This window comes from Solanum stenotomum, chromosome 7 (genome assembly GCF_019186545.1).
Source record: "Solanum stenotomum isolate F172 chromosome 7, ASM1918654v1, whole genome shotgun sequence".
NCBI classification, from domain to species: domain Eukaryota; kingdom Viridiplantae; phylum Streptophyta; class Magnoliopsida; order Solanales; family Solanaceae; genus Solanum; species Solanum stenotomum.
Window position 1 is genome coordinate 8,741,329 of NC_064288.1, and position 25,410 is coordinate 8,766,738.

General features: G+C 34.7%; 2 protein-coding genes across 2 annotated transcripts; both read right to left on the reverse strand.

Moving 5' to 3' along the window:
* Window positions 1-1,560: 1,560 nt before the first annotated feature.
* LOC125870159 (tyrosine decarboxylase 2) lies at window positions 1,561-9,200 on the reverse strand. The gene is made up of 13 exons (XM_049550504.1): window positions 9,025-9,200; window positions 8,797-8,917; window positions 7,889-7,961; window positions 7,422-7,652; window positions 6,850-7,013; window positions 6,497-6,637; window positions 5,655-5,714; window positions 4,347-4,511; window positions 3,998-4,054; window positions 2,829-2,893; window positions 2,189-2,312; window positions 1,872-2,009; window positions 1,561-1,755 (listed from the first exon to the last, which is right to left on the reverse strand). Coding segments are annotated over exons 1-13 (1,464 nt in total). The 5' UTR covers window positions 9,027-9,200; the 3' UTR covers window positions 1,561-1,632.
* Window positions 9,201-19,257: 10,057 nt separating this feature from the next.
* LOC125869618 (uncharacterized) lies at window positions 19,258-19,946 on the reverse strand. The gene is made up of 2 exons (XM_049550085.1): window positions 19,575-19,946; window positions 19,258-19,521 (listed from the first exon to the last, which is right to left on the reverse strand). Exons 1-2 carry the CDS (start codon window positions 19,944-19,946, stop codon window positions 19,258-19,260), a joined length of 636 nt encoding a protein of 211 aa, XP_049406042.1.
* Window positions 19,947-25,410: the final 5,464 nt, after the last annotated feature.

Sequence of the window (25,410 nt, forward strand, 5' to 3'; positions counted from 1 at the left end):
TTTTTTTTATACTTATAACTGCACTACATTTGCCACTCTTGCTACTGACCACAAATACAAGCAACTGAGGTTTCAGAGTACAATTGATCAAAATTTATTAAATAAGGTGTATTATCCCTTAATCTTCTTCCCCTTGAACTTCAGTGGATACATGACCAATTTTGAGTGGAAGTGCATGGAAATTCAGCTGTCCATAAAAATGATAGATGGGAAATTTGCGAAAAATTCCATTGGTTCTTGGTTCTAGTCTTCTAGAGAATGAAGGCTAACTGGAGTGGACCAGGTGGAGGGATCTCCTATGTCAATTAGAGTTTTGTTGCTTATGATGAGGCAGGAAAAAGAATATTTTATAGAGGGATAGAGTGACAACCTAGGGAGTAGTCTTATGCTACTAAGACACAGTGTTAGCGGGAGGCAGGGGCCATTTGATACTGTAAGAGATTTGCCAAATGATGAGTAAAGAATAGTGGGAAAGGGTGAGCTCGACCATTGAGATAATAGCCCCTTGTGCTAGCCTGATAGTTTAAAATGTTCTGTTTAGAAAAAGTACCGATGTCAACACTCACAAAAAACAACTGACCACTTCTCCCTTTTAGTAGCTATTTATCACAAACAATATGTAACGCTCACTTCCACTCTTCTAAATAGCAAGCATATCTCGTTTCCGTTGCTGCTACTGAAAGATTGTCATTAGCTAGTGGTCTCTACACATGCTCAAGTCCTAATTCACACTTTAGACTACATTTATAAATCATATCCTTGATAAACGTGCCACAGCAACACAGCATATTGAATTTAGGATAAAGTAGAATAAATTTTGGTACAGCATTGGTGTAACCACCAAAAAATGCAAAAGAAAGGAAATCAAATAGAATTTTGGATAAAGCCTAAGAGTGCTCATCGTAGGAAGTTAAAATTACTCTCAATAACTATACTTTAAAATGGTAATACAGTGTGCACTTATCTCTTCTCAATGTGTCTTGATCTTTTACTCTTGCTGATGGTCCTAATCTCATACAATTGCATAAGTGAAATCTTATTGCATCCTCGAGTCTTGGCAGTATAACTCTATCCAACTTAATAGACGAGGTATTCTTCCCCTTTCTAGTATGATATCAGTTAGACCAACAACACCAACAACATACCCAATATAATCCCCACATGTGGAGTCTGGGGAGGGCGGACCTTACCCCTACCTTGTGAGGATAGGGAAGCTGTTTCCGATAGATGAAACGGAAACAGTAATAACAGGCAGTAACAGCAGCAAGATAATAAGATAAATGGGGTGAAAGAAACAATCAGGTAGTACTAGAGGTCTAAATTTTGACGGATATAAATGGGTCACACTGAAATTATTAAAGGCAATGATGATTCTTTCAGCCAACTTTCAGAGTTCAAGATCTTCCGAATTCAGTTGAGTGACATCATGAGATCAATGATAAAATGTAGAGGTAGACAAGCTTCCAATTGTCGCAGAAAAGCAAAAAATCCCAGCAGTATTCTAAGCTTCATTAAGTAGAACAGAAAAGTCAATCAAAGTACTGTAATAAAAGTATCAACGAGAACAAGACAAAAGAAATTGCATTTCTTTAATGTGGTCAATTAATAATGACGTGAAATAATGGATTAATATTAACATTTACTTAACAATGTAGCAGCCTCATCTTGTAAAACTTTCCAAGCTCCAACAATGTGCCTCTCTTCTGTCAGTGGAGCCCCTACTGCGAAGCGCAGTATGTATCTATCTGAAAGAAGCTGCATAATTCGTTGAAAGTAAGCTGTATATGACTAAATTACTGAAGCAATCGATTTAATCCCCAGTTCTGAGTAAAAGACAAGTTTCTAGGGAAATTCGCTTAATTCAAACATACCGTGTGAGAAATAAACAGTTTCCCAGTTGAGTTGACAGAATCTAGCAGGTCATGGTTCAGTTTGTTGGCATAATCTTCATTACTCGGGGGTGGAAGTAGGCGAAAACAAACCAATGAGAACTTCCGAGGGGTGACAATCTGCAGTAAATAAACTTTTCAGAGGACAGATTTGTTAGTTAGAAGAGATATTGGGAGCTTTTCATAGAAACAAGGGGATTTGAGCTTTTCTAAAAGGTAGATTTCGGCCAGTGTCTGTAAAGATCCTACTTGACTTGGTCAAGCATTCCACATAGGTTACTTTGATATGAAGATTTTACCTCAAACCTCTTGTCTTGAGCAACAAGTTCCTCAAATAGCTTTGCTAGTTCTATATGATTTCTTATGTAAGCTTGAAGCTTTTCCAGCCCATAGAGTCTCAATACCATCCACAGCTTCAGTGATCTAGTTAATAAACCAAGTTAGATACAAGGAAACTGCACCTGAATGTTGCAATAAGTTCATCAGAACTTTCTAAAACAGAGTTCTTTGAGTATGCTACCAAAAAAATATTGAAATGATGTTGAGTTTACAAAAATGTTTTAAATATTGAAGAACTTAAGCTTGTGAATCATTAAGCTGTAACATGTTATTTTTAAAGACCAAGATATTTCATAAACCTGCATGACAGGCTAGCTTTCATATGTCATCATAGTAGCTGAGTAGGAGTAATTCATTCAAACCTGGAGCAGTAACATTTAAGAGCTCACTAGATCATAGATGCTCTTATTCACTATCCAGTGTTCTATATTTATTGTCATTTTGCTTTAAGATATTTATCACTTGAACAGTATGTAGCACTGTTTCCAACCTAAAGTAAATATATAATTGTGTCTCCTCTCTACAAATTCAAACTTTTAGGTGGAACGGCCCACAATTCAACATGCACCTAACTAACTTTATATGACATTAATGGCATACCTGAACCTGCGTCCAAGAGGAACTTGCCAATCTTTGTAATCCACAACCATGCTTTCTTGAGAGGCCTGGAGTATCAAGGGTATTACTATAGGGTGAGCCGAAATTTTTCACAATTAAATGGATGATCAAACTATCGACAATGTTAGTTCCAAATAGAAAATTCAACTGGTTATAAAGTTAAACATTTGAACTTTTGAAATATCTCCAAAAGGAAGATGTTACATATTGAAATTCAATAATAATTTACTTCATGCAATAGAAGCCATTTCCATCAGAAGTTTGGCTATCAGATGCTTAGAACAGATAGAGTGGATGCCTCAAAAGCACAAGATAACTAGTTTACAAAACAAAATTAAGTTACAGAGCATGCAGAAAATACCTTTCAGTCAAGACAATGATATACATAGAAAAGACTGATCTAAAGAAAACGGAGATAGAGTTTGAAGCATCTTCGCAAGGAAGGGTAAAAGGGAGCTGCTACTCAACTCCCACCAAACTACACAAGAATGGATCATTATCAGTAGGAGAAACTAAAAGTAACCTATGTGTGATTACATTTCATAAATCTAATAGTCATGTCATCCCCGGGATTTTATCTAGTGGTAAGAGCGCATCGTATGATGTGTGATTATGCACATGTCACAGGTTCGAACCTTGCCGCAGCCAAAAGCCTGGTATTTAAGTGGATAAGGGTGAAGGACAGACCCATTATCCACCAAGTTCCGAACCGTGCATCACTGACCCTCAGACATTTCTCGGTTATCAAGAAAAAAACAATTTCCATTTTCATACTTTGAATAAACAAGAAATGAGCCCTAGTTTATCTGTATTAGACTGTGGGATAATATTATGTTCCACGATAAGATAATTACTCCCAACGTCCCATTTTATGTGGCACCCTTTAATTTTTAGTCCGTCCCAAAAAGAATGTCACATTACTATAATTAGAATTGAACTTTAAAATACCCCTTTTAACCTTAATGAAATGATTTTCAACCCCACAAATATCTAAGAATTGTTTTAGACTGCAAGTTCCAAAAGTCTTCCTTTTTGTCTTAAACACCGTGCCAGGTCTAAGGGTGCCACATAAAATGGGCGTAGGGAGTATTTATTACTACTAATGAAAACTGAAAATGTCAAAGTACAAGCATTGAACCAAGGATACTTACTTTGTTTTTGAGATACTCGGGATTTGTTGACAGTGACTGGATGAGTGCACTCCGGTCCTGTTCAGATGAAAATGCCATAAAGTCCAGTTTTCCAAACAATATAAATTCATGTTAGCTCCCGTGTCTGGTAAAGTAAGAGTCCAGTAAATGAACTAAGAAGATGAGTTATCAGAGCAGCAACTCTAAGAAAATCTGGCCATCTAGAGAAACTGTTTCCAGCATCACTTAAGATAACATGCACTGTATTCAGTCAAGAGATATTTGGAAATGTACTGTGGTCTTCATTTAGTAGTTGATTGCACGCAATTTTATTTATTTTATAGAATAACACCAGAAAATAATCCTGTACCTTGACCCAGAGAGCGGAACAGTCAAAGTTTGTCAGGAACCACTTATGTGCATTCATGTTGAAAGAATCAGCTTCCTCTACACCATTCATATAGCCCCGGTATTCCGGACAGATACATGCACTTCCAGCATAGGCCGCATCCACATGAAACCATATGCTATTACTCTGCAAATAGGCATGTGACTTAGCCTTGTTCTATATGGACTTTGACAGTGGATATATGGACTCATTAAACAAGGAAATCAAAGAACATAACAAGTTATACTGCTAATGATAACAAGACATCTGATTAAAGAGGATTGATGCTTAAGGTACTGAGTTCCAGAACCGGAAGGTTCATTAAATGGCTTACAGGAGTGGGATATAGAGAAGTATAAGTCTATAAGATGATTCTTCCATAATCTTAGTCCACAAAAAATACAGATTATACTTTATGTTGCTTTGGGCATCACTTTTATGGTTTGTGCTTGACATCAGTGAGGCTAAAATCCAGCTATCTATGATTTATGGTTTTACCCAAGTGTGGGATCTTGAAGTGAAGATTGTGAATACTTGAGCCAGTGGTGAGCAACAAATACAGGTTCATGAAAGAAGTCTATCAATCACAACAAAGGGAAAGTAGCGATATTTAATTTGTTGGATACTTGGCATTGTTGTTTCATGGTTACAACTTAAAAGCAGTAATTTAGCTTCACCCTGGAGCATCAAAATATTCAGACCTGTAAAATTTTACGTTAATATTTGAGCTAGTGGTGAGTTATATGCAGTCTAAACCAGGAAAAGAAATTAAGGAGAGAGAGAAGCTTACCAGCCTTGGAACTTAATTTTTCGTTCGATTCAAAGCAGAGAACAACAGTAATGATAAACAAAGTTATAATACATTTGGGAGTATGTAAGTTGAAATGTATACGTGAAATATGAAGAATGGTGCAATTAACAACTAAATGTATACAATAAGGAATCTATTAGAGTGAGATCTATTAGAATTCAGTTATATATAAATTCTTTTGGTCCACAAAAGTATAATAAGAGAGTAGCAAAGGAAAAAAATTAAAGCAAAAGTGACAAAATTGCAACACTGAAAAACTAACAAAACGAACCAAATGAAAAAAATTGATCTGAGTTTGCCATCTAAAAACTGAAAACTGTGAATGAATAAAACCAAGCTGACTGAACTAACCAAGTGCCCAGTCCTAGTTTTAATTTTTAGCAATGGTCATACTTCCTTTCTTAGTCTATAAGTTTTAAAAAATCATCCCCCAAACAGATTCTCCCTGCATGATGTCCAAACACCTCACCAGACTTTACCTTGGCAATCTTTCCCAGCTCGAGCAAAGGATCCACAGCAGTTGAAGATGTTGTACCAATCTATGCATGAATAGCAAAAAATTGCTTAAGCATTTTAGAATGCACAGCAAGGAAATTACACGTCAAAAGTAAGCAAAAGAGATATGAGAAAAACTCGGAAGGTGGCATCCATTAATATTCTACTACACATGTCATTATATACCAACTTACAACAATCTCTGATTACCAACAATTTGCATCTAAAGCTTTAAACTGATATACTGGAGCCCATTTTACACTCGTGATGTCTCACATTTTAAGCGACTCAGAGTGCTTACATTTCACCAACTTACTGATACATTAACAAATTAAAAGAACACTTGTGCATGGAAAAGCACCTAGATAAGTTTTACTTTTTGTATACAATGGTGAAGGTCCTTATTAGATGTTATTAATACAACAAATCATTTATATGCCAACTAGACAGGCCAATATAAATATGTCACAGGAAAAAATGAATTCAAAGAAAGCATTAAATGCAAAAAAAAATAAAAAGATACTAAAAGGTTAGGACAACCTTAAAAAGTCTCAAACTCGGATTTTAAGTTCAAGACACTTGTATCTTAACAAGGTACAGTAATCACAATATGACATCATTAAATTAATGATCTACTTTCTCTCTCTAGAACAGGAATTAGCAGTAACTTATCTTGTCAATGAGAGAGACCTAAGGACCTCGCAATATCTTACCTGAAATGAGAGAAACCTAAAAAGTAAAACCAAAAAATAGTTCTCTTGCTAATACATTGAAAGATATGGTTTGGCGAGATGAACATGGTGTCTTCTTTTTCTATTTCCCTTACAGTAGCACAAAAGAAGAAAGGTATTAAACCAGTGGCCATGTCATGTGATACAGCTTCTGAAAGTGTATCAGGAGAAAGAGCATAATCCCTGGATGGGTCTGCTTTCAGCACCCGAAAGTTCTCAGGATAAATTCCTCCTATCTGCCACAAGAAAGAAAGAGAACTATATCTCAGAGATGAATTCCATTGGTTTAAAAAAAGAAACTTCTTTTGCAGAAAAAACCCTTTTTCATATGTTTGATGTAGCTAAATATTGGTGTACGGAACATGATCATCCTCTACTTTTGTTTTGTCACCGTTTTTGCCAAGTAAATCAACAATCACACACAACTTCAATCAATTCCGGCATATACCTGGCAAGCTTTCTGTAAAGAAGAATGAGTTTGATCAGAACAATAGACCACAAGTTTGCTAATTGCATCTTTTCCGACTCTTCTCAGAACCTTGTCCCTAGCAGCTAAAATCACAACTAGAACAGCTTCACTTGCTGTTCCCTGTATCACTCCACCTCCTTGACCTGAAAGTCAATTTAAACAAAAGGATACCAAATTGTGGCCAATCAGCTGCCCTGGTTGACCTTAGCAAAGATATCTCTCGGAAAGGATATACAGTGGACATATTTAAGTGATCATCCATCTTTCAATCAGCTTATAAACATATGGTTCTATTCTCTCTCTCCTAACTTTTAGCTTAACTTGTCTCAATATTCTAGTACACAACATTTAACCAAAACTCAAGACTAAGTGAGCTCCAAGAGAACAAGATCTCTAATTTCAAATTTTTACTTTGTCGCAATAAGGATTCAAACTGACAAATTTTTCGCGCGTAAATCTATGATTCAACCATTTTTGACTGCTGGATTGGAAAATAAAAGGCATGTAGCTTTTTAGAAGAACAAGAAACTAATGTCAAACAGTTATGTTACCTGTTGAAAGGAATTCATCAGGCAACTTAAGTGCTTTAGCAAGCCAATCCAGAACGATCATTTCGAGTTCTGTCGCTGCTGGAGAAGTTATCCAACTAAAGCCCACCATGTTAATCCCGGCACTGAGCATTTCCCCCAAAAATCCAGCCACACTACTATTTGAAGGAAAATATGCAAAGTAATCTGGGCTCTGCCAGTGGGTCACCCCTGGTAATATTTTTGTTTGAACATCTGGATCAAATGCACCAAGATCCAAATTACACACATTAGCATCCTGCTCATCAATGTCTTATTCATTCATTGTTAAGATGATGCAAGAAGTCGAAGAAACCAATTATACAAAATATCCAAAAATTGAATATCTAACCAATATATCCATTTTGACAGCACAAGGAGGCATTGATAAATATATTAAAAACAAACAGAAATGGAAAAACAGAAAATAGAGTGAAAACTAAATATTTCACCTTCAAGAACGTCTTGCAATGTCTCAGAATGAGCAGGTGCGGTTTCAGGCAAAATCTTACGAAGATAACCAGGCTGTGCAAAGACAAGGCGTGGAAACAATCAATAAATGAGGTCTAATTACTAACAACTAAACAAAGCTTTATGATGAACAATGATCTTTCATCTGGTGACCAACTAGGATTAGTAGACATGCATGTGAAACAACTAGACCCTCGTTTTGAGTTTTAATGATCCATTTCATATATTGCACAGGTTTATGAAAGTGAATTTTCGATACGAATCTTCACCACTATTTGGTTGGGGCTCGTGATGATACTTTCTAGGTTCATGTTGACTCATACTACACTTCAGCACTGTGCATGCAGATACCAATCCAAGTACCCTGCAGCTAAAGAGGGTGCTAAGGAAGTTGATCTTGAGATTTTATTTTTTTAATTATTTTTTTATTTGACAACTGTGGTGTCCGGGCCAGCTTTCGCGCACCTCGATTTATTCCACCGGATACCTACCACCAGCAACCAGTGGTGATTTTCTTGTTTAGTTCGCAGTACCTTGGAGTCTCTTCTGTTCTTTCTCTACTGTTCTTTCGTTCACACCAGGATGTACTTACTTTTGAGAAACAATTGTATTTACTCTGTATCAGTTCATAACTTGAATCACCGGGTTTGGGATTATTTTGTATTTCTGCATTGAATTATGACTTAGACATGGCACTATTTATGTTATTTTCAGCATTTTTGTCCTCACAGCTTAGGGAATTGGGTTGGGTCATGACAGTATCAGTATGCATGCAAAAAGAGTGAGCTTAATCAATATCATTTTGAATAGGTCTGCAAATTCTCCGCAATATGTCTAGGTTAAAAGCAAAATTAACTATTGAGGAGTTATCAGAGAAATTGATATAAACCTGAACTTGACTGAGAACGGGGAAATTCTCAATGTTTTTGTAGTAATCAGCAATGAAATCTACCATCTTGTGACCATACTCTCGCAGTTGCTCTGCATCCATCGGCTTTAATTCCCCTTCCCTAACCACAAACCAAACAAAGAAAACAACAAAAATTACATCCAAACAGAAGATATCAAACTTAATTCTGAAATCAGATTTTCATGTTTGCGTATAATTGGGACTTACATTTCACTGAATGGTATGAACTCTGAGTGAAAGCTTTGTGGTGAGGGAGAATGAAATACCAGTTTTTGATACGCAGACGGCAGAGCAAAGGACAAGTAGAAGACGCCAATGTCCCACGTTACATTTACCAACTCCTCTTCTTTTAGATGAATGGTGAGTTTTTGAGGTCCTTACTGGCCACTGCATCTTTTTTTTTTCTTTCCTATTTCATCCCTTCGCATCTAAAAATAAACAAATTAATAATACAAAGTGAATACGGTTGTTTTTTCAACATCTGAATATACATAATTTATTTAAATGTACATAATAAATATATACTTCAAATAAAAATTAAATAAATATTTTTTAAAAATTATTATTTGATTAAAAAATATAATATCCATACTAGTGATGATGGAGATAGTTTGTAGTGGTGGTGGTGATGGTAATAATTATTGTTAGTGACTAGTAATGATGGTATAGTTGTGATGATGAAGGTGGTTGGTGTTGTGGGACTATCATAATGGTGGCGATTGGGAGCGGTGTTGGTGGTTGTAATGATGAAGTTGGTTGATGTTAGTAGTTGGTGGTGTTGATGGTGGTGGCTGAAGAATGTGTGGTGGTTGGTGATGTGTTTGTGATAGCAGACGGGGCGGTGGTGCTAGTTATGATAATGTAGGTGATTGGTAGTAGAGATTGACCATAGTGATGGTAGTGGCTAATAATAGTGATCGAGGTGGTGATGGTGGTGATCGGGGGAATGTATGATGATAGTTTATGACAATGTTAGTTGTGATGGGGTAGTTTACTGATAGTAGGAATTGACTATAGTGGTTGATAGTGGTGGCGGAGGTGGAGGTGGCGGCAACTATAGAGACATTGGTGGTGATGACAATGGATATAATCATGATGATGAAGGAGGTAAGTTTGATAGCAACTGCCATTAATAGTTAACAACGGTGGTGGTTGTGATGACATGGATGGTTGGTGGTAGACAACAGTAATGGTGGTTGACAACGGTGGTGGTGATGGTGATGGGTGTACATGTTAGAGGTGGTTAGTGACAGTGGCTAATGATTATGGATAGATAGTGAATATTATCTACACACAAATACCTTTTAAAGATATTAAGACTCTGTTTTAGATCTGATTAAAACATATTAATACTTATTAAGTACTTAATTCGTATTGAAAACAAATGTACTTAATGGTCTAATGTCTGAACCATTCAGACTTAGACCTCCATGATGTGTAAACAAATGAAGCCTAAACTAGTCTCTTATCTTTAGATTTATTTTCAAAACCATCCTCATTCTTTCACATAGCACTAATAGTTTTTCATGTTTATATAGTTGGTGTGCTTTAATTCTATCCTCAAATTATTATTTTTTTGATATTGAAAGGTTTATTATATTGATTTCACGTGTAACAATACACAATTTCTTTTCTTACAATGTCATTTGTTTATAATAAATTGACATAGTTCATAAAGCGAAGATAGATTCTTAATTTAACGGTAATGATGCTTGTATTAAATTAGGAGCCGTCTTTTTCTCACCTTTTCTCCCATAAGTTATTATTCTTACTAAACATAGAGGAAGACGATTGAGCATTTCATATACTAAATTATGGATAAAATCAACGTTAAGAAAATAGGTGAAATTCTAGGGAAGGATCAAAAGTAGATAAATATTGCAAACATAAGGAATTATTAGTGTTCCATATAAAAAAAAATAAGAATGACTTTGAGTCTTAACCCAAAAATAAAAGACTATTGTATATTGTTTATACATTACTCTACTACACTATAAGATGAGTAAAGCTAGCAAGATGAGTAAGGTGTTATTTTTTTAACAGCGTCTTCATCGTAAATTGGTCATACAATGTGCAAATTTAGATTTAATTAAGTTAATGTGAACAATGAACATCGAATAATTTTTTTAAAAAAAGAAAACTAGCAGAGGGGTCAATATGTCTGCTTTTGTATTTTGAGGATATTTTGGTCATTTTAGTTAAAATGGGACAATGTGATTGGTCATATTATAATCTAAATGTAGTTATTGTATAATTCTTTTGTTATTATGACTATATTGTCCTTTTATTGGTGTCAAACACATAGTTCAAGTATCTACAAGTACTCTTCACCCATGTATAAAGTTCAATCTTACATATTTACATATGCTGGAAATATGCATCTAGTGATCTAACCCTTCGAACAAATGGTACCAAGGAAATGATAGAATTTCTCCACCCTTTTACAAGCCCAAACATAAAAAGAAGATAGTGAAGTATATTTATGACATATGGAAATCTTTCAAGTCCAATAAGAAAAAAAAATGTATAATTTACATAAATTTCATTGTGTTAAGAGCTAATTACACCATTTTCCTATTCTTTTTCAAATTACAAAAAATTCTTAAAATTTATGTATTTTTAAAATAATATCTTTGTATATACCATTGTCTTTTGATGGAGTTTTTTTGGGTTTCTCCATAGCTTATTCAAATATTTTAAATTTAATTCAAAATTTTCATCAGATTTGTTGGTGTTTACGCATTTTAATATTAAAGTTAAAATATTAAGTGCATATGTTAGTGGGTATAAGTTGACAAAAATGTGGTTATTATTGTGATGTAACTCTTGTAACCACTATTGTCATGATCTACCACTAATTCCACCCATTATTCTACCTCATTATACATTGTAACTTATGTAACCTTTGGGCTATTCATTTATCCAATTTACTACTTTATCTTCCTATTCATTGTAAGGAAGAATTCTCACCTATAAATAGTGATGTCTTCCTTTGGATTGTGAAGAAGATGAGATACAAGAGAAAGAGTGTAAGAAAAAAATGAGAAGTGTTATATTGTGTATATTGAGTTAGTGTAGTGAAAGAGAGAGTTGAGACATGGAAAAATATTCTAAGTCTTCAACTATATTCACTATACAAAAGAGAATATTATATGTTGAAGGGAGGTGTTCTTTTTGTGGAGCTTTGGACTCAACTCTTATCCAGAGTTATTGAGTTATATTTTGTGATTAGGATGTTGTATCCTGGAGGGGACTAGTCAAGAAGGACTATTGTTGGGCCGGTGAAAAACATTTGCTGCAGTAGGCTTGAATCTTCTTAAAGAGAGCGAAATATTCGCGCCTCAGCCTAAAGATTATTTATTCATTTTTATCATTTTATTTTCAATTCTAATTTATTGTATTTGTGGTATATTACAACAACAATTTTAAGGAGATTCAAGCCTTATGATGTGAGTGCATTTATCCTATAATGATTTGTGGAGGTTGAGTCTTTGAACTCTTAATGAAATTTTGTATCTCGAATGAGTGGGGTGTCAACTTATAGGAGCACCCTTAACAGATTTCACCCATATGAGTATGATAGTAGGCCGCTTTCTATGAGAATGAGCTTGTTCTCAAAAGCACTTATGGAACTGGGATAACACAAGGTCGTAATGTGCTGACTATTAAAGCTTATGTCAACACCTTGATTATCGTGTGTAAGAAGTGATACTTTATTTTTCTTAAGCAGTCATAGTTCAAGTCTGAGATCATTACTGACTCTGGAGTAAAGGTTATTGTTTTACTAAGTGAAGGTTCAATGCAGAACACACCTTCATTATGAATAATATTCTACATTCAACTAAGTTGTGAAGAAATCTCTTAATTTAATATTGAAATGAGTGGTGGAATGTTGGTGTTTATGCATTTTAATATTAAAATTAAAATATTAAGTGCATATGTTAGTGGGTATAAGTTGACAAAAATGTGGCCATTATTGTGATGTAACTCTTGTAACCACTATTGCTATGATCTACCACTAGTTTCACCCATTATTCTACCTCATTATACCTTGTAACTTATGTTACCTTTGGGCTATTCATTTATCGAATTTACTACTCATTGTCTTCCTATTCATTGTAAGGAAGAATTCTCACCTATAAATAGTGATGTCTTCCTTTGGATTGTGAAGAAGATGAGATACAAGAGAAATAGTGTAAGAAAAAAATGAGAAGTGTTATATTGTGTATATTGAGTTAGTGTAGTGAAAGAGAGAATTGAGACATAGAAAAATATTCTAAGTCTTCAACTATATTCACTATACAAAAGAGAGTATTATATGTTAAAGGGGGGTGTTCTTTTTGTGGAGCTTTGGACTCAACTCTTGTCCAGAGTTGTTGAGTTATATTTTGTGATTAGGTTGTTGTATCCTACAGGGGACAAGTCAAGAAGGACTACTGCTGGACCAGTGAAAAACATTTGCTGCAGTGGGCTAGAATCTCTTTAAAGAGAGCGCGATATCCGCCTCAGCCTAAAGATTATTTATTCATTTTTTATCATTTTATTTTCAACTGTAATTTATTGTATTTGTGGTATATTACACCAACAAGAGCTAATCCTGCATAAGTAGTCCTTTACTCCTTGAACTTTACTAGTAGTAAGATTTGTTGATTTTAAGGGTTAAGAATTTCTAAATTCATATTTCGCCTTGGGATTTGTTTATGAGAAATCTACCCTTTTTAATTTCTATCTGTCTTCTAATAATATTTCATCTGCCTCCCTGATCGACGAGAAAGAAGACCTGGAAAATGATATTCTTTACTTGAAGAGGCTTGACTACAAGATTGGGTTCATATAAATTTAAATGTATTGATCCATCTAGAAATTGAATTACTTGATTAATGTTTGAATTTTCTTTCTCGATTTCTTGCTCCGTTATGGAGTCAAAATGTCAAACATCTTTTGTCAATACGTCATCCCATTTTATCATCTTTGGGACAAAGGTATTAACTATGATTATGATTGGCTTCCAAAAGGATAGTAGTTTTCATTTATCTATAATATACTCTATATATTTATGGTTATTTCTCTTGTATTAGCCTTACTATTCATATTTTTAGTTTTAACATTTAATGTTAATATGTCTATTATGTTTTGATCATTACTGTCTATAGAATAACTAGGGAAATTGTCTGCTCTTCGCGCGACTATAGGAAATATTTATTGGACAATGATATATAATATTTATATTCATGTTAGTATCAAATATATAAACAATATTGATATTCTCTTCATATGCAGTATGTTACGTTTTTTCATTTTTTAAAAATATATAAAATTGAATTATTTTACATTTTTTAAGTGTAAACTATTCATATGTGTATAGTAGAATCAATTATTTACCATGGTGAAGTAAATGAAATAGAGATCATATTTTGAAATGACAATATATTGTATACATATTTTTTATGATCCTCTATAAAAAATTTGATTTCGTAAAAAAAACTTTTGGAGTTCTTCATTGTGTCTTTATAATTAATTTTTTAAACATTTATTAAAATATTAATAAAAATTGTGAAAAAGAAACATGAAAAAGTTATAATAATATTTAAGAGTATAAGTTACAAGTAAAATGAAGAGACATGAGTTATGAATTTTATTAGACATTAATTGCATTAATAATTATGTATTAATTTTATTTGTATAAATAAATAAATGTGAAAATAAGGGATAGAAATAAAATAATGAACAAAAAAATAAAATGATTGGTGACGTCATAAAAAATATAAATACATTTCAAATACAAAAGAATAGTACACACAAAAAAAAGGACATCATAGAATTTAATATTTTATTTTTAATTATTTTCTTGCAAATAAAAATGAAGCTCATTATCATTATAATTTATTTATTTTTTAAATGAGATAGTTATATTAATTGTGCTTCATAACAAAAAAATAATAATAGAATAGTAAAGAACCAAATGAGTAGCATTGCCAATACATGTAGTTAATTTACTTATAGGGATAAAGGTCTGAAAAATACCCCCAACTTTGGTCGGATTTGTTATTGCGATACTAAACTTTCATGAGGACCTATTACCTCCCTAGACTATTTAATACCTATTTTAAACATATATATTTGTCCACATGGACATAAAAAATAATGTAAAATTATAAATAGTAATGTGTCCACGTGGACACATATATACCTTTAAAATACACTATTAAATAGTTTAGGGGGTAAAAACTACTGTATTAAATAGTCTAGGGAGGTAATAGGTCCTTATGAAAGTTTAGTATCGCAACAACAAATCCAACCAAAGTTGGGGTATTTTTCAGACCCTTATCCCTTTACTTATACAAACTAAAGTTTGAAAAATTCTAGCAAAAGTAGCTACCTTACCAATACAAGTCAAAGTAACAAAAAAATTTCTAGCAAAAATAATCCCTACTTATGCTTCAAAAATTGTTTTTCTTCTACTATCTTCCTTTGTAAGTAGATCCGGCATCATATTATGTACTCCATATGTCAACCTCTTCATTATATGCTACCAATTGAATAAAAAATCCATAATTATAAATAAATAAAATATCATACCAATTGAAAGTGATTATACCAAAAGAAAGAAATAAATCTAAATTATATGTAATATATCTGTAAATGATTTTTTCAATTGTACTAACAAATAAATAATAATCTTCTCTTGAAATCTCACACATATTGTAATCAAACTATATTGTATTAAGCAAATTGAATATTAAAGAGTACAATCACATACTAACAACACATTGTTCATTATTACAAAGTTTTTTTTTAATCATACTTGCTTGGAGAATGATAATACATAAATAAAATATTAAGAAAGCATATCCAAATACATAAAACTAAAAAGAGACTTGAGAATGAAATATTTCTTACCTTTGATGTACTTCTTTTTCGTTACATGTTAGTTAATTCACGAACTAATATGATAAAGAAGAGAAAATATATCCATGAATGTGAATTTTCATGAAATTAAATGTGAATTTAGATAGGCAAAATGTAGAAGACTTGGGAATGAAATATTTCTCACCTTCATGTACTTCTTTTTTGTTGCATTTTAGTTATTCACAAACCAATCTGATGAAGAAGAGAAATGATAATCTTGAATGTGAATCTCCATGAAACTAAATATGAGTTTATATAGGCGAAATATAGGAATACCATAAGACATCATAAACTTACAAATTAATTTTTGAAGGTTATGGACATTAAAATTATGAGAGTCTTGAATATTATTAAAAATAAAAATTATAGAGGTGTAGGTGATGGGTAATTACTCCTTGTAAATAAATTAAATAATAAACAGAAAAACTTAAAATATATTATCATTTTATGATTAGAAGTGAAACTAACAAAGAAAAAAAAGAATGTTGAGAGTCATTGTTATAAATGTTACTCCATTCATAAAATATTTATTTGTAATAAATTAAGTAATTTGATTTTATAATACAATAATTAATTTAAATAAGAAAAAAATGTCAAAAAATGAGAAAAAAGACAAATACAAATGGAGGCCATAGAGAGGTACCACATCACCTTGTCTATGTTTCTCCTTTATTATATAATATAGATTGGGATAACAATTAAAGTATATTTGGGCCATTGACAAGCTTACATTGTAATATTGCTAATAGTGTGTCACGATCCAAACCGCCGTGATTGGCACAACCCTCCGGTGGGAGAACCATTACTACAACCTAACTAAATAATACTAACCAAAAGGCAGACATTTTAAAATGTGGAAACTGGTTTAAATAATGAATTTAAAAGCTGAGTTCCTATAAACTCAATAAGTTATCAAAAACAACATAAACAAGCGGAAATTCAACCCCTAGAACATGAAAGTCATTGCACCAAAACTTCTAACTAAACGGTCTAAGATAAGAGGATGCAGCCCCAAAACAGCTAAACATAAAGCAAGAGTCTGAAAGTTCTAAGTCCGAAGGAAATGGACTAAGATCCTAGATGAATCCATGGTAGCCTGAAGGAACTGGCTCACCCTTGAACTTAACAAGTCAGTGATTTCCTAGCTTAGGTCTCTCAATAGCCACCTACAAATGTCATGTACTCAACAAAGAAAGAACAAGTGCAGTATCACTACACAAATAATGATGTACTGGTAGGATCACACGGCTATTCCAGTAAATGAGACATACACAAGTAACTACAACAAAGTAACCATACATATATAGAAAGAATAAAAATTTACAAGTTCATGCCCAATATATTAGTTTCACAATATCAATCTCAAATGCAACAGTCAATGATGGTCCTCTCATGGAACCACACTCAAACTGTTAGTGTGTCAGAATGTGACACCCGATCCAATAATGTGTCAGAATGTGACACCCGATCCAATAATGTATCAGAATGTGACACCCGATCGTATTATGTATCAGAACGTGACACCCGATCTAATTATGTGTCAGAACTTGACACCCGATCCAATCAACCACAATCACAAACACAATCACAACCACTATGAATGATTTACACACTTGTATAGCACAATTAGGTAACATGTTCATTGCATGCTACATAATCACAATTAGTCATTTCATTAAATTCATTTCATCTTTCCCTATTCACATATATGCATGAATACAATGGATCAGTTAGTAGACATATATAACATAGATGGGAAATCAAATTATCACCTACCTTGAAACCAAGCCTGAACACTTTTAAGGAACTTGAACTTGAGCTTTCCCTTTCCGAAGTCTCTCAGCTTGTTCTTGGTCTAAAACAAGTAAATTATGCAAAGGAACAATAATAAAGGCCTAGTTTACCCGAATTATATCCAAATACTAACCCTTGGCCAATCTCATGATCCTAACACCCAACTAGGGCTTTTTCCACCATTAAATTCAAACCAAAACCCTCCCCCAAGGACAAATAGCAAGGATTCTAAGTTCTAAGAATAAATTTACAAATTAGGGAGTAATTGACTTACCTTTAGCGCGAGAATTAGTGAAAAAATAGAAGAAATAGACATAGGCCACCCATTTTCTCTCCAAGAACGAAGTTTGCATAAAAATAACATTTTTGGGACTTTTCCCATTTTTACTTGCGACTGGCCCGCCATAGCTACCCCGCCATGGTAGAAATAATCCCGCCGCGGTGGGTTGTACAGAGATAGAGACTCGGAATATCTATTTCAAGTTTCAATTTCAGAACAAACCCTCAAACCTTGACGTTCTAAAACCACCATTTCACGCTTAAATCAATAAGGGGAGTTCTACATGTCCGAATTTGATTTCGTAAAGCCGTACAAAATCCTTATCGTCTTGGATATCCACTCAAATATTAAATTTATATCAAATCCCCCATCCATTACCGAATTACCCTAGACCTCACCTGACTCATATTTCATCCAAGTTTGGCCTAGGCGGGAAATTTCCAAATTACTACTCAGGAGTTTATTGGACCAAATTCCTTCCCCATTGGCATATCCATAACAACGGGAATAAATCGTTACAATAGATAACAATTTACTTATCACTCGTCCCCGAGTGACAAACTAGGAAAACTAGGCTAAGGCAAGAATAGAGTAGTACCTGAATCATCAAATAGTTGGGGATAATTATCTCGCATGTCCTTCTTGGTTTCCCAAGTAGCTTCCTCAATCAGACGATGCTTCTATTGAACTTTCACTGACTTAATCTCTTTGGTTCTTAGCTTTCGGACATCATGATCAATGATTGCAACCGGTTCCTCTCCATACTTAAGATCTTTGTTTAACAAAACTGAGTCATACTTGATGATATAATCTTCATCCCCGTGATACTTCTTTAATATGAATGGAACACTGGATGGACTCCAGATAGGCTAGGTGGTAAAGACATCCTATAAGCTACTGGCACTACACAATCAAGGATCTCAAATGGGCCAATGTAGCGAAGACTGAGACTGCGCTTCTTGCCAAATCTCATCACCCCTTTTATGGGTGACACTTTCAGAAGAACTTGTTCATTAGTCTGAAATGTCATGTCCCTTACCTTACGATCTGCATACTCATTCTGTCGACTCTGAGCGGCTAAAATCTTAGCTTGGATACTCCTCACCTTATCTTGAACATCCTTTACCAACTCCACCCCAACCCAAATGTTTCACATCTCCAACCTCAAACCATCTTATGGGCAATCTACATCCCTCCTTAGAAAGTGCTTTAAATAGTGCCATGTTAATGCTGGAGTGATAGTTATTGTTGTAGGAGAACTCACACAAAGGTATTAATTTATCTTAATGCTCTCCAAAGTCAATTACTCATGCCCGTAACATGTCTTCCAACAGTTGAATTGTCCTCTTCGACTGCCTATCAATTTGTGGATGAAAAGTTGTGCTGAAAGTGAGTTAAGTGCCCAACTCTTCATGCAACTTCCCCCAAAACTTTGATGTTAACTGTGTGCCACAGTTTCAGATGATAAAAAGGGGCACCCCATGCAACCTTACTATCTCCTTAACATAAATCCTTGCCAACTGCTGGACATTATAGTCTACTCTGACTAGAATGAAGTGGGATGACTTAGTCAGTCTGTCAACCACAACCCAAATGAAGTCAAACTTTCCCATGGTCTTGGAAAGTCCAACCACAAAGTCCATATCTATCATTTCCCACTTCCATTCAGGGATTGGCATTTTCTGTAGCAAACCGGCAGGCCTTTGAGGCTCATACTTTACCTGCTAACAGTTTTGGCACTTAGCCACAAACTCACCTATATCTTTTTTCATGCCAAGCCACCAATAAAGTCGCGATACATCTTGGTCACACCTGGATGAATAAAGTTCCGCAAACTATGAGGTCCTATCAACGCTTTTTGAATCAAGTCATCCACTCGGGGAATGCAAATCCTCCCCCTAAAACTGAGCACACCACCTGCATCAAGAGCAACATTTTCTGCCTCTGTTTTGTTTCTGAGCTCATTCAAACTCTCATCCTTAAACTGCTTGGCATTAATGTCCTCAATGAAAATGGGCCTAACTTTAATGCTAGCTAACACCCCACCTTTCTCTGAGATGCCCAATTGCATGAACCCGGTCTCCAATGTCTTTATCTCTCTAGCCAACGGTTGCCGGGACACACCCAAGCAAGCTAAATTTCCCATATTCACTGTCTTCCGACTTACTGCGTCTGCCACCACATTAGCCTTACTCGGATGGTATTGAATGGTGTATCATAATCATTAAGTAACTTCATCCATCTTTATTTTCTCAGGTTCAAGTCTTTTTGAGTGAACACATGTTGTAGACTGCGATGATTAGTGAACACTTCCACTTGACTCCATAAAGATCATGTTGCCAAATCTTGAGAGCAAACGCTACCGCTGCCAACCCCAAATCATGCATCTGGTAGTTCCTCTCATGAATCTTCAACTGTCGTAAGGCATAAGCTATGACATTCTTATTCGGTATCAACACAACACCCAAACCCGAATGTGAAGCATCACAATAAACAATGAAATCCTTACCTTCCACTGGTAATGTCAGAATAGGTGTTATGGTCAAAAGAGTCTTGAGCTTTTGGAAGCTCTCTTCACATTTGTCAGTTCACTCAAAAGACAAATCTTTTTGAGTTAGCCTTGTCAAGTGCGTGGTAACAGAGGAAAAATTCTTCACAAACCCCCGATAGTAGCTGGCGAGCACCACAAAACTTCTAACCTTAGTCATAGAACTAGGCCGGACCTAGTTCTTTGGTGCTTCAATCTTTTGGGATCTACCATAACCTCTTCTTTTGAAAACACATGACCCAAAAAGACAACCGAACAACCAGAATTCACACTTAGAAAATTTTGCATAATATTTTTTTCCCAAAGACACCAGAACAATACGAAGATGGTCTGTATGCTCTTCCTTACTCTTCGATAGACCAAAATTTCATCAATAAACACAATTACAATGGTATAAATTAATGGTTTGAACACACCATTCATCAAACTCATGAAGATTGCAGGTGCATTGGTCAATCCAAAAGACATCCTAAGAACTCATAGTTCCAATACCGAGTCCTGAACTTCGTCTTGGGTACATCCTCGATCCTAATCTTTAACTAATGGTACCAAGACCTTAAATCAATTTTTGAGAATACTCATGCACCCTACAACTGGTCAAAGAGATCATCTATACGAGGCAACATTGTAACACCTCTCTATTTGAAAGAACTAGAATTAGAAATAAATCGATTTTGGAAATAATCAAATTTGGAAAGTTTGACAAAGTTAAGCTAAGTATGAGTTTTGGGTCAACTTCAAACGACCATAACTCCTAAATCAGGATGAGTTAGGTGTGCTACAAGATACCATAGGAAAGACCTTTGAATTATATTTCCAATGCCGCCAAGTTTGCTCAATTTCGAGTTTGTATGAGGGAGATATGCCCATTGGAAGTCGGGATGTTTAGATAAGGGAAGTCAAAACCGGATTTTAGAAGGGTATTATGGTCTTTTCCATACCCAATTGATTTAAATTCGTTTTTAGTGAATTAATTAGGGTCAAAACTGAAGTGGTTCAGTTTGCACAATTGAAAATTCACGCTAAGGTTTTAGAGAGCAGAACTCAAGAGAGAAGAGAAGAGGAAAGTCAAGATTCGTCGTCTTCGTGAGAAATTGATTACGAATTTCATCAAGGATTTGATCGTACGAGGTATATGAGACTTTCATAACCTTGGGTTCATTCACCCACATGCCAAACATGTTTATTTTAGCGTGAAGTCGTCCTAAAAAGATTGGAAGTTTGAATGTTCTTGATGTGTGTTCTTGAATTGCTTTCGTTCTTGAATTTTGGTTGAGATTGAGGAGTTTCTTGAGATTATAGTGTTGTTTCCTTGAGTTGTTTGAGTTAGATTATTGTGTATATATATACTGGGTTTCTAAATCTAAAGAGAATTTGAGAAAAAGAACTGAGTTTAGGCGAATTGGGGTTAGAAAATGAAGAAGGAAAAAGTCGGGTGAATCTTGGTACCAGGTCCTCGTCCCGGACGTGTTCCTCACGATGGGGAATTTTCTCTCCACATCGCAGAGTGGTCATAGACTCTTTTGGCTCAAAATTTATTTCGCGATCAAATATTTAAATGCATCTCCGCGTCACAAACTTGTTTCCAGACAGTGATTTCTTGATCGTTTCTCATGTTTAACTATCTAAAAAGACTCCTAAACATCATGAGCTCTTTCCTATCACAAATCACAATCCTTGAATCCATAAATTCAAATTCAAGGAAAGTTAAGAGCCAAGTCTACAGAGTTCTTAGAGTCCTTTCAAAAAGTCTTTTGCAAATATTTTATACTTGTTTTAAGACTTGAGTTTTGAGTTAAGTAAGAGTAACAAATGAAGTTCACTTCTTCAAAAAGAGTATATGGGGACTAAGTATTCCTAAATGAGTAAATATTTTCACATATTAAACAAGAGAGGAAACACCGATTTCCAAGATAGCCTTTAAGCTAGTTTTTGAGTAATTATCTCCTATAGAATTATATTACTTTATTATATATGTATATTGAGTTGTTACCTATTGTTTAAATTCTTTATATAAACTGCATCTTTACTGTTGTTTATTTCTGCATTGAATTGAGTATCCATGAGTTGAGTAAAGTTAAGGTAAGTGTTTCTTTCAGAATTCAGTTCAAGCTTATGTCATGTTTAGTTTAACCATCGCATGCTCGTACATTCAATGTACTGATACCATTTGACCTGCATCATTTAATGATGCAGATACAGGTAACCAGGATCAGCATCTAGCGCCTCGTTGATCCAGTTAAGCACTCAAAGTCAGTTGGTAAGCCTCATTTGTCACGACCTAAGGGTACCCCTTAGACGTAACAAGGCACATAATGGCCCTAAAGGCATCATGTAAGCCACTTAGCATAACATAACATAAGTAAAAAATAATAAAGAGTAAAACGCAAGCCTTAAAAAGTTTTCATAAAAGCAAAGTTGAAGTCTAGACCTTGTCTGATTTAGCCATCTATTACAATCGAAGTCTCAAATAGGGTCACAACCCTTACAATAAATCTGAAAGTGTAGTACAATGAAAGAAAAAGAACAACAAGACATCACTCGTCCTTGGATCCATGAGGACTCACCACAAACTAGGAGAATAGTCGATCCAAGCTTGAATCGAAGGAAGATTACCTCAAACACCGAAACCTACACTTTGTGGAAAAGGTAGAAAAAATATGGGTTAGTACAAAAATGAAGTATGATAGCCATGCATAAAATCCTTGAAAACATGCTAAAAAGGACATTTTAGTTAAATGCATACAAATTGTAAGTTGAAACCTCATTTAGAAGACAATGGAAGAACATAAGTCATAAGCATGTTTAACATTTAGATCATCATAATATAATGGAAAGATACCGTAAGCACCCTCAAAGTCTACTTGTGCAATGCATAAGTAAGATTCCATAATCCTACCCATGCTAAGTAAAGCTTCTTGAGCAATCATAGTTAATAATTCATCTTCTTCATTATATTGGGAATAAGCCTTAACTGACATAGACCATATGAGTTTAACGTTGGGAAACAGTGTCATATCCCAAACTGAAAAGATAGACCATATGAGCTTAACGTTGGGAAACGGTGTCATATCCCAAACTGAAAAGAGGTGTCCTACTTGCCTAAGGTAGAACTAAAATGTATTAGCCTTTAGGTGGATCCACTAGCTAAAGACCTATGAGGGCACATAGTTATGGGATAAGGAGATTGTTAGTAGAAACCCCAACCTTACTTAACGGGGGAGCTTCCATCTCATAAGATTAGCTTTAGAAACCCTGCCTTTCATAACTGGAGAGCCTCTATCTCGTATTCAATATCCACTCGGTGCTAAGCATTACTTCCCACAATTACATGTTTAATCTTGAATTGAGTTTACATGCATGGAAACTCTCTTAAACCTCCATCCAACACAACCCATAAAATAGCTCCTAGATTCAATAGGTGAGAATGAACTTTCAACCTTAGAATCATCATAATATGATAAGAACTTTCACATCATATTCATTATGTGTTTATGAGAATGGACTTTCAATCAACACAACAATTAGATTATAATCATGTCCACAAGCATGTACAATGAGTCTACAATCTGTATAATTCTCATGTTTTACCCCTTTTGGGTCAAGGATTACATTCCATCCAATACATCTAGATTTACAACATTAGATATGGAAGACAACATGATTCAGATCACCAAATTACTACAACATAATCTGATAAGATTCATCTCACCACAATTTATCTACCTCACAAGTTCATAAATTGGGGACATGGGTTATCATGGATTCATAGGAGATTTTATCATAAAACTACAATAATTCCACAATTAAATCATAAATTAATGCAATTAAATCATAAAAATTATTTTTAGGAAGAATCCATGACTTGGAGACAAAACCCTAGCTTTTAGGGGTTTTTTACTTTTGAAATCAAGAGTTTGAGGGGCTCCATGGATGAAAACTATCCATGGATCAAGACTACCATACCTTAGGTGAAGAAATCTAACAAATTCATGTGAAAAAACCTCCTTCTTCAAGCTCTAACTTGATCTTCTTCTTCTTCCTTGGAGTTCTAGAGAGAAGATTTTTTTGGGAAATTGATTTTGATTTGGGAAGTTGGTAGTTATGATTTAGATGCCTTAGTTTAGGGGCTTAAAACACTTATATAGTTAGTTTAAAATAATACAAAATGACATCACTTAATAGTTAATTAAAATGAAAAACCCAAAACTACCCTTCAACTAACTCCCAAAAACCACCTTCCAAGTGTGACCCACGACCCCCTCACCTACGGACCGTGGTTGGACCTACGGCCCGTGCTGGTGAAGCGTGGGTCAAGGTCTGCGAGCTGTTTTTGGCATGCTTGACCCACGACTCCCATCTACGGGGCGTGGCCAGGCAACATCCTTGAGGCTTTTCATCAAGGACCTAGGGTTGGTCTTTGGGGCTTAGACCTTGACGTTCTAACACTAACACATGGATTTTAAGGTACGGGAGGGTACGTTCAAGGCTCTAATCCTAACGTTAAGCTCTAACTACGTCTACTAATTTCTGGTTTGTTGCAATATCTCCCCTTGGGAACATTCGTCTTCGAATGATGATCTAGACACCTTACGGAAATAAAAACTCAAGCCCATTATGCATGAAACATCAAAATAATGCACAAATCAAAGGAGGAAACATCAACTCCATATCAAAATATAATCAATGCAACACAAGGGAGTAGGAACTACATCTAACAACCCAAATATGCATGAAACTCAATATTTCTCATAATCATAAGAGAAACTAACTTCTCAAACTTAAATGATGCTCAACATAATATCATGGTGCCAATAAGCGATTACTCTCAAAAGCATACTAAAGCATGTTCATCAACCCATCTCATGAAGTCAAAATAGGCAATTCATACTAAATGCACAACGACATGAGGAACATAATTCATTATGACTTATTTTCTCACAAAACATGAATTTCATAAGGAACATGCATAACATAAGGAAATCATAGGAAAACTCGTGACCTCCAAAACACTAAAACTCAAGAGGAACTAATTACCTCAAGCTTGAATAGGAGTAGAAGG